The sequence below is a fragment of the Strongyloides ratti genome (genome assembly GCF_001040885.1).
Source record: "Strongyloides ratti genome assembly S_ratti_ED321, chromosome : 2".
Taxonomy (NCBI): domain Eukaryota; kingdom Metazoa; phylum Nematoda; class Chromadorea; order Rhabditida; family Strongyloididae; genus Strongyloides; species Strongyloides ratti.
Window position 1 is genome coordinate 2,911,770 of NC_037308.1, and position 11,595 is coordinate 2,923,364.

General features: G+C 22.3%; 2 protein-coding genes across 2 annotated transcripts; both read right to left on the bottom strand.

The window, feature by feature from the left end:
* Positions 1 to 1,698: 1,698 nt before the first annotated feature.
* SRAE_2000091600 (Lipin, N-terminal domain and LNS2, Lipin/Ned1/Smp2 domain and HAD-like domain-containing protein) lies at positions 1,699 to 4,570 on the bottom strand (the record flags this gene model as incomplete). The annotated part of the gene is made up of 2 exons (XM_024651804.1): positions 1,699 to 4,398; positions 4,445 to 4,570. 2 exons carry the CDS (start codon positions 4,568 to 4,570, stop codon positions 1,699 to 1,701), a joined length of 2,826 nt encoding a protein of 941 aa, XP_024505446.1.
* A 2,642-nt stretch (positions 4,571 to 7,212) lies between these two features.
* On the bottom strand, positions 7,213 to 11,028 carry SRAE_2000091700 (MATH domain and TRAF-like domain-containing protein; the record flags this gene model as incomplete). Its single annotated transcript, XM_024651805.1, has 4 exons — positions 7,213 to 9,413; positions 9,468 to 10,267; positions 10,313 to 10,694; positions 10,734 to 11,028. The coding sequence occupies 4 exons, from the start codon at positions 11,026 to 11,028 to the stop codon at positions 7,213 to 7,215; spliced, it is 3,678 nt and encodes a 1,225-aa protein (XP_024505447.1).
* Positions 11,029 to 11,595: the final 567 nt, after the last annotated feature.

Sequence of the window (11,595 nt, forward strand, 5' to 3'; positions counted from 1 at the left end):
TGATAACTCAAGTTCATAAAGTCACAGAATCATGAAACTTGATGCGCTGGGCTTCTCTCATAATTTAAGTCATAACCTACGTTGAAAAGATTTTTGAATTTTCAACCGTTCTTGAAATACTGTGCTTGGTATTTTTTCGCGCGTAATCCATTGTCACCATTCTTTTATATCTCGAAAATGGTTAAAGGTATAAAAATATTTTGAAGGTAGACCCCATATGAAAACTCATTAGAAGACGATTGCAGAAATCAGATTGCATCTATCATGATTTTGAAGCAAGATATGAACAAAGGCGGAAATTTTTCTAAAATATTCATTGTTTCAGATTTTTCAATATCTCAGCGAATAATTATCCTATGAAGATGGGACTACCTTTATTCGATTTCTATTCAAAAATCCATCTAATTTATTAATTTTTATAGCTATAGCATCATTATTTTTAAAGATTCAGAAATTGGCTGAAAATATCCTAGATTTTTGACTTTATTTCTAAAAATGTAACAGAAAAAAAACAACTTTTTTTGGAATTTAAATATGATACTGTAGTCATTCGATAGCTCTTGAAATTGGATAAAATTTGAATATTATCAACAATATTTGAAAAGTGAAACTTCAAGAGTTATAAGCAGTCAAAATTAGGAACAAAAATGGAAAATTCTTTCAAGATAATATTTAAAATTTTGAAAATAAAAAAGTGATTCATATCAGTTTTTTTACGAGAATTTCATTAAATCTAGTTTCAATATCATTTGATTTAATTTATTTATTATATGATAAGAAATGCCTTTTTTAAAGGGCTTTTAAGTCGTAGTAGTAACTGGAGTTAATAAATTTATAAAAATATCAAATCTAACTAGCTAAACTTCTCTAATGTATTTAACATTATAAAAATTTTTTAATTTTCAAGTATTTTTTAGATATAATGTATTCTCATTTTTCATATTTATATTATTTCTGCATTTTTATATATTTTATAAATGATGTGTGAAATAGAATTAACTATAGTGTAAGCTTTATAAAATAACTTATGATAATTTCATGGCTTCATATTATAATTAAATTTTTTTGCTCAAATGATTAAATATTATAGTAATAAACAAATAACATTATTTATGGTATTTTTATTTATTACAAAAAGTTGAGTAATTAAAAATAACTTTGCCATTTTAATACTCATCTATCATGATGAAGATAGGTAAATTTTGCTATCATATAAAGTTTTCACAAATTACAATAAATTGAATCATTTTTTACAAATAAATATAATCAATGCAAAATAAATCAATTACTATCAGATTAATAAAAAACAAAAAAAATTAACAAAATTTAAAACAAAAAAGTTTTGATCATTTTAAACTGTGTTCAGATCAAACCTGGCCCAAACATTGCTTTTTCTAACTTATTTCTTTTAAAAATAAATTTTCTAGCCATTTGTTACCAATGTATGAAATTCTATTTAAAAACAAATTATTCTAAAAAAAAAAACTAAATTCTTTGCGCTTTCAGAGCCATTTTTGTGTAAATTTAAAATTTGTTTTTTATGAAACATTTCTGTTTTCCATAATCAGTGAAATTTTTTCGTATATAAAAAGTTCTTAAAAAATTAGAAAATCAAAAAAAAATTTATCAATTCAATTCTCGCCTAATAATATAAAGATAAAGATATATTTTAAATTGAATATAATTTTTAAGAAAATATTAAATTAAGTCTGTATTAGGTGGTATTCTCCAAAAAGTGAAAGAACTTGATGTTGTAGAATGTTTAAAAGATGTTTGAAGTGGTGACACATATGTTTTAGATGATATATTATCCTTTCCTTCTACATTTTCTAACGATTGTAAATCTGAGTTTTCTTCAGTTAAAGAATTATTTATCTTATTGTCATTATCTAAATTCTTTTTATCCTCCTTTGATATATTAGGATTGTCAATAATCTTTTCTTCAACATTAATTAACGGTGGAAACATATAATCAACAGTTTCTATTGCCATCGCAGAATAGTTTGTTGAAAAAGAGATACCCATTTTATCAGAACATTTAACGTCACCATTAGGATTAACAATGAGAATTTTATTATGTGGAATACCTACAGCAAGATATGATTTAACATCTGTATCACGATTTCCAAAACCGGCAACAAATGGATTGGATTCTAATTCTTTTGGAAATAATGCTTTTAAATCACTAAGGCAAGCTATTTTAAATTCTTCAGGACGTCTTTCTATAACCTCTCTTCTAAATGCTGTTATAATACTATCAGGACATAATAAAACTGGACCATCAGGTAAAACTTCACTATTTTGATTAACATTTTTTAAATAATTTTTAGTTGTATAACTTTGTCCTATAGCTCTACTACTTAAATATACCATTTTATAACCGTTATTTTTAATTCTTTGATATAATTTAGTTACACCAGAATGTGCCCATTGTCCACCAATAGCTGGTATTACATGTCCAAGTATATCTGATTTTGTTATCGTTCCATCAATATCAGATATTATTAATTTATCATACCAATGAAAAAGATAAATATGACAACTACACCAAGAAGTTCCTTGATATTTAGTTGTTATAGAAAAATGAGCTTCATTTGAACCATAGTGTAGGTTTAATGATTTAAGTTGTGAAGATGTTAGACGTAACGTTTGCTTAAAAATATTGCATTTGTTCTCAAGTGGAGGTGATAGAGGAGGAGATAATGGTGATGGAGGTGGTATTGTACTAGATGTTGATCCTTCAATATCTATTCGTAATGATAATGGACTTTCATCTTTTGGAAGTGATTGTGAAAAATGTTTTTTACCAGTTATATTATATTTATCATTAATATCAAAATTTTTACTATCACATTCATCCTTATAAAATGGGTCAGGTAATGATGATATACTTGTATCAGATGGAATTCTTTGTTTTCCACTAAATTCTATTTTTTTAGCATTAATAATTTGTTTATTATCTTCTGTTGGTGTTATAATATCATCATCATAAATACCATCACTTAAACTTCCTAAATTTTTACCACCATCACTATCAAAATTAATGTACATTGCATCTGTACTAGTTGGTGTAGTAACAGTTGATGTTGTATTAGATAAAATTGCTGAATGATTTCCACTATCAGTTGCACTAACTAATACATCCCTTTTTGGTTTTTTATCACTCTCAAATTTAGTACTACCCATATATTTATCATATTTTTCAGGATTATTAATGTATGCCTGAAGATCTTCTACAGTTATTGATTCATCTTGTTTTATTCTTTTAGAACGTTGATTTTCATCATCACTATTATCATCAACAACTTCTCTTTTAAAAGGCCAAAAATTCCAACCACTACGTCTTTTATCTTGTTTTTTCTTTTTATTTACTTCATTTTCTACACCTTTTTTTTTCCTTAACAATTCTTTATTTGCTGCTTCTTCCTCTTTTGTTTTAGGAATTTCACCCCATTTCCATTCACCATGTTCAACAACTTCCTGTAAATTTGAATTATTTCTACCATCATAATCAACTTCTGAATCAGACAAAGCTGCTTCACCAATCAAACTAATACTACTACTATTTCCAATAATAGATTGTTTTATATCATCATCATCATCTACATCTCCATCATACTCATTGTCAGATTTTTTAACATCATTTTTTCTACATTTTTTATTTATATTACCCTCATTTTTTTTAAAATACTCGTCATATTTAATTTCTTTATGTTTTTGTAAATCAGCACCTCTAAAAAAATTAATTTGAGGTTTCATATATAAAATTGTTGAATCAGATTGTTTTCTATGAATAGCTATATCACCATAACTTCTAAATTTCCCAGATTTATTTCCATTATTTCTAATAGAAAGAAAATCTTTATCATCCAAATTATCTACATCAGCCTCACTTAAACCACCAGAATCAATCATATCATCAAATCTTGATGTTTTATAATTAGAAAAATCTATAATATTATTTTGAACATTATGTTGATTAAAATCTTGTTCTTTAGATAAATTGGACAAACTAGTTAAATCTGGTAATGATCTATTTTTCCTCATTGAAAAAATACTATTGTTAAATGGAAGAGATTTAAGAAATTTTGTCTTATTATCAACAATTTTAGAATTATCATTATTTTCTGGTGACTCAGTAACAACAATAGAAATATTATTATCTTGAATTTTATCATCTTTAATATCTTGACATTGTTTATTATTATTATTATATGGATTAGAATTATCCTCGTTATTTTCAATAATTTTTTCATTATCCTTATCACTATTCTCATTTTTTTCTGTCATAAGATTACTATATTCATCATCTTGAGTGACAAAATACCCAACACCACTATCAGTTAATTTCATTTCTAAATTTACAATATCCTGACCATTTATTTTTATATCAATAACCTTAAAATATCAGTTAATATTTATAAAAATATAAAGTATGACAAACCTTATCACCACTATAAAAAACTCCATATTTTCCAAATCTAACGTGGAAAGGAGTACTGACTAAATCTCCATTGGGTAACTCAACAACAATAACATCTATAGCACCCGATAGATTAGCTCCATTCATGGAATTGTAAAAACTTTTAACATTATTTATTAACGAAGTAATATTATACATTATTTAAATTTAATTTTTAATATAAAAATAAAAATATTTTGCCAGAATAACTTTATATCATCTAATACAATAAATAAATATATTTCCTGATTTTTTTTGTTGAAAACTAAAAAAGTTATACAAATTTTAAAATATATAGAAAATTATATATAATATGGATAAAAAAAAAATTTAAAGTAAAATGATAGTAATTAATAAATTTAATTAAAGGAAGAAAAAAAATTAAAATTTTTTAAAAATATTTATTTTTATTTTCTAAAATATGATAATATTAATTAATTATATTATTATTTATAAATCATTATAGATAAATATTAAAAGTTCATCCCATTCGTTTATTAGAAGTCGATAGATAAGATATAAAATATTATCATCATTTACTTTTTAGAAGAAATATTTGGAAAAGTCGTTTAATTGTTTTGTGTCGATTGTCGTTTGTGCAATTTTATCTACTAGAGGACAAAAATTCTGCGACAATTAAAGAACAATAAAGTGATGGGCCGCGCTTCACTTTATCATGAATGATAATGTTTTTTTTTTTATATTTTTAAAACAGAGTTAAAATAATGAAGCAAAGAGAAGTTTTTTTACAGTTTTCATTTAACAATTATATAAAGAAATTTTGAAATATATAATATTAGCATATGTAATAAAAATGTTATTTTGAGATTATACATATATATAAATATTTGTCGCGTATATAATATTTTATTGACAAAAGTTGTGTAGGTTGAAAAATAATTGAAAAAAAAGAAGAAAATAATATAGATTAGTGGTTAAAATGGTTTAAATAAACGCTACAAAGTACATTGTGATGCATTTGGTAAATATTTAAATAACTAAAATAAAGTGAATTTTAAAGTTTTTAAGATGGGTTAAAAAATATCAATAATATTATTCTATCATATAAAATATTGAACATTTTTAAATGTAATTTTATAAAATTGCAAAAATGATAACTAATGAATAAAAATATAACTATATAACTAAAAATTAAGAAAAAAAAATTAAAAAAAACATACATATTTTACAAAACTAAAAATATACTTCGTTGATATGTTTATTACACATAAAATATTAAGACAAACTGTGTATTTCAACAAATGATAAAAAATAATTTAATATAAATTACTATAGTAAAGATAGGTAGATCATGATAATATATATAAAAATATTTATAACTATCAATAAATGAATATAAATTTTAAAAAAAAATTAGAATTTTTATTTTGGAATATTCCAAAATAAATGCTCTGTCACGTGAATTACAATAAATTATTTTTTTTATTTTCAAAATATTGAAATATGATAAACTGTTAAAAAAAAACATGACTTAAAAATAAGGTGTTTATTGAATTAGATGCCTCAACATTAATGTATTTGATAGTAATACGTAGTGAAAATTTTCTAATTAAAATGTTTTCATATAAAAATTTATTAATTATTGGTCAAAAATTGTCTTTCAATACAAGTTTTGAAATTTTATAATTAACTATAATAATAAAACAAAATTAATTGACAACGAACAATAACAATATTACTAACTTGCGCAAATACCCACTTAATAAAATTAAAAAAAAAAGAAAATATATAATCTAATAATCAGGTGTCAAAGAGAAAAATTTATTGAATATTGATAATTTTTATTATAATTGTTATCTATTTTTTCTTAATTTTCAATTACTTATTTAATTATCTAAAAAAAAAAAGTTGTTAAAAAAAATGGTGTGATATAAGACATTAAAAATCTGCTTATGTATCAAATGAACAAAAGTTAGTACAATAATCTATGATACATAAAATTAATTATTAATGAAAAGATAAATATGTATGAATGGAAAAAAATATTGAATACTTTAATATTATTAAAAAATAAAATAAACATATGGTTAAAATTCTTTAATTTTAACTAAATATTATCTTCTATTGATATCACATGTGAAAGACTGAGTAAATTTAAAAATATAATTAATTGTTATAAAAATAAATAAATATATATATTATTATGTAAGCAAATTCAAGTGAAACTTAATTAAACATATTATTATTATAAGAAGATAATAGTATTATTAACATTAAATAATCAACAGCTATATATCACGTGTTGATTAAAATAGAATAAAAATTTAAAATAAATTTCTATCATATCGAATAAAATAAGGCCCATATATAATTTTAGTTGAGTAACTTATATTTTTATATAAAATGAAATATATATGTATATATGTGATAAAAAAGTGTTAAAAAAAAAGTTACTTACTCATTAAAGATATTTTAGGAAGAAAATTTTATCAATAAATTTATTAAACCCCTTCATTTTATATTATGATAAAAAAAAAGAGCATGCTACTATCATTCTTGATAATAACTACCCCTTCAATAATCTTTGGTCATCTATTTGGAAAAAAGTATAAATTAATAAAAAAAAATTTTTTTTCAAAATTATAATTTATTTTAATTTAATACAATTCCATTAAATTTAATAATAAGGTGTTTTACAAAACAACTTTGTTTTCCATTAAATTTTTATAAATACATCTATTAGTATATATTTAATATTAACAATAAAAACTAAAATTTATTTTTAAATTTTACCAATCAGATTTTTGTGAATTAGAGGAACAAAAAGCCTTATATAAAATTTGATAATCATCTGATGGTATACTATCTATATCATAGGTATAATTGTTTAAATCATTTGATCTATCTTCAGACAATGGTTTGATATTTTGTGTTGCCATCATTATACTTGATTCATCATATAACTGAAGCATTTTATCATTTTTTTGTACTAAAGTATTATCAATAGAATTGATGTAGTCAAAGTTTTGTAACAAATCATGATTAATATTAGAAGCATCATTGTTTTCAAATATATTACTAGTATTTGAATATTTTAATGTTTCAAATGAAGAAGAAGAATTTGATGGTGAAAATGTATAAAAATTTGTATTTTGATATTCTGTATTAAATTTTATCTTGTTAACATCTTTATTCATTATAAAATTATTAATTTCAAATGTACTCAAAGTATTAACATCAGAAATTGGTGATATAGAAGTAATATAATATCCACAATCTGTAAAAACATCTTTTACTTTGTGAGATTCTCCACTTGAACATGAAAATGCATCAGATGTCGGGGAGGAACTTAATCTTTTTCTATTACTACCATAATATTTTTTCTTTTTTTCTTTGTTATTATTATACTTTTCATTTTCAATTGATAAATTTTGTAATGATAAATTGTCACACCAAACAACATCTAATTTTGTAAACATATTTGTATTTAATTTTTCTGGTAATGCTTTAGGTTTTCTTATTTTTATTTTTCCAATTTGAGATAAACTTTTACCCTTCTCAATTGAAGTACTATGAATTATATGATTATTGGTAGCTATTTCTATTTTTTCATCAATTTCACATATATAATTTTCAAATTCTTTTATCTTTTCACAAACAATATTTACATATTTTTCATTAATATTATCTAATAAATTTTTCATATCATTAATATATTCTAAAGCCTCATCTTTTGCCTTATATAATTCTTTAATACCAATAGAAAAACTTTTTTCTAAATACATCAATTCACTCCTAATACATCTTGTTCTTAAAGTTTCATTTTCTTTACTTAAAGCAATTTTTTCTTGTTCAGCAACTTTTTTAAATTTTTTTAATGCAGCATCTTTTTCCTGTATTTGACTACTTAATAATTTATTTTGTTCTCTTAAATTTGCCAATTCTTTAGCCATATTTTTTTTTGAATCAATAATTGATTGATTATTTCGAATTAGCATTTCATTTTCTTTTTTATACTCATCACATTTTTTTTTAATTTCATTAAACATTGAAATATTTTTTGTTTGAACAGAATAACTTTTAGATAATGTATTAAGCATTTCTTTTGTTTCATTGAAGTTTTTGTATAAATCATCATACTTTTTATTTATACTTAAATTATCATCAATTAACTTTTTTTGATTTTTATTCATTGTTAAAGAAAATTGTTTATATTCCTGAATCCATAAAGTTAACATTTCTTTCATTGTTTCAATAAGAGATTGTGGTATAACACACACTGAATTTAATGATTCAATAAATTTTTTTTTATTATTACAATATAAACTAATTTTTTCATCTTTTATTTTGTTGTTAGAAACACTTTTTAAAATATTCATAGAGTAAAATATTGCCTCAATTGTACTAAAGATATATTCTTTATTAAAATCCAAAAATATTGGTTGATTATTTATATTACCATCATCTTCCATCAACCAAAATGGTACCATACGTAAATAAAGACCTAAAGCATCATCCTTTATTGTTGTCAATAATTTATTTTTATTAACTAATGAATTGTTTTCATAAAATTGTAGGAGTAATTTTCTTGCTTCATCTGATATATTTTTTGATAACTTATCTACATAACGTGATATTATAGAAGCTCTTTTAGCAATAAAATTAAAATAATCTATTTTATCGTGATAAAGATGTTCTATTGGATAATCTTCTAGTATTTTTTTATCAACCTCTGTCAGGCATCCTATTGATTCTATTTTTGAAACAGTTTTTTCATCATTTTTTTTAGAAATAGAATTTTTTTCTAAACTATTTTCATTAATAAATTTTATATTACTTTTTTTGGTAATATTTTCTCCATTTTTATCTATATCAATAATATAGTTATCTGGTAAGGTAAACAACTTCTTTTTATTATAAACTGTACATGGAAACATATAATTTTTTCTTTCAAAAAAAAGTGTTCGCATAAAATATTGATTTTCACAATCTTTACAAGTTTTTAAAGATTCACAAAATATATTACTACAATCACATGCCTTACGTTGAGGGATAAGTTTTCTTCTGACAGTATTATCAGTACCTGCCTCATTTTTATTACTTTCACACTTCTCTACTTCTAAGTTATCATAAACAACCTCTTTCTTTTTAATTTTATCATTAATACATAATAATATATCTTTCATTTTAACATCTGCTTGATTACATGTTGATTCATTTTTTTTACAACTTCCACCAAGACAAAAATTTTTTAAATTTGCTTTATTTTTTAAAACAATACCTTTATCATTATTTTGAAGATTTTCTTGCTGTAATCTAGTAATAGTATCGACAACTTTATCCCGAACAAGTAAAGAATGTTTTTCTTCAAAATGCTTAATAGCTTCACGATCTGTCTTCATACAATATTTTAGTGCCAAATCACAAACTTCTTCAGCTTCTCTTTTGTTACCTTTAGTCATTTGTATATCAAAAATAGAGGAATACATTTTTAATCTTGAATGATATTGTCCAAAACTTGTTACTTTTATAGGTCCTTTAACATCAATAATAGCTTCAAGATAAACTTTTCCATCTAAAACATACTTCTCATCACTATCAATTAAATCTTTCCATTTAATAAAATGTACCAGACCACAATCATCATATGTTGAATTAAATACATGAGAAAATTGATAACCAATTTTCCAACATTTATGAGCATGTGAATAAATTGAAAGTTCACAATTTGCTTTAACATTCCACCTATCATCATATGAATTTGGACAACACTGGACATAAAATGATAATGATTTATCATAATCACTATGAATTTTATGAATATGTGTTGTAACATAAATCTTCCTATAAAATTAAAATAATTAATAATTAAAAATTGACATGACATACCAACCAACACCACTAATAATTTTTCTAACTGATCTTAAATCTGTCCTAAGGCTATATATATTTGCAATACAAAATGAAAGAGAATTGGCAAAATTACTAGAAATATTATTAATTTTAGAAGATTTTTCTGGGACTAATTTAATTTTTGAAATTTTTGTATTGATAGGATTAATAATATTATTTGTAGATGATGCATCACTTTCTTCATCAGAATCAGAATCATCATGAAAAATAAATATTTCATCATGGGCAATTTTTAAAGAACATGGTTTAGATGATGGACTAGCTTGATTAGAACATGTACCATTTAAAAGTTGTGAAGCCCATCCAGAAATTTTATCTTCTACCTCTCCTGTATTTTCAGGAGTTGATTTATCATTTTCTAAACTATCATAATAGTGAAATTGAATACTTAACTTACCTGATACAATATTCACTAACTCATTCCTAAATTTAACTTTACTACAATTATCCAAATCATGGAAACCTATATTTTTATTTTTAAATTGTAAAGATTTTCCAGAATTATAGTGATCTACAATAAGATTAGCTAGATCTTCAAGCATACTATACTCATTTGAATTACAAAATTTTTCATACATTGGATCTTCTTTCTTTAAAAAATTATGAAGATCATCTGCAAATGAATAATGTTTTCTAGAAATTTTTTTTTTCTGACAAATACTTATTCTTGAAATTTTTGATTTCTTACCCATTTTAATACTCTTTTTTTTTTCTTATATTATATAAAAATAATTTTAAACTTTAAAGACCAGCTTACTAAAATGATAGAAGGTTTTTATTATAATGACTGTGGTAAAAATAATTATTGATGTGATTTTAAAATACTAATTAATATAATATCTGACGATTACACTAGATATTTTTTTAATTTAAAAACGTTATCAAAAAGAATAACAAACCAAGAATGTTTTTGTATTTTTTTTTTTAAAAATTATGGTACTTAGAATTATTTACTTTTATATAAATATTTTATAATCAAAACAAGAAATTATACCTTTGTACTATATTATGATTATAAAAAAACTGGGTAATATAAAAACAATCAAAAATATATCTTTGATATATTTTAAATAAATTAAATATGATAAAATAATAATGAAAAATAAATCTTAATCAAAAGAAACAAAGGAAGTTTCTAAAAAATTTTTAAGCTAAATTATTAAACTTCCATTAAAAATAATTATTTCCCAAATGAATTAAATATATAAAATCGATTATAATAACTAAATAAATGTATTTATAAAATTGACGTCTATCCA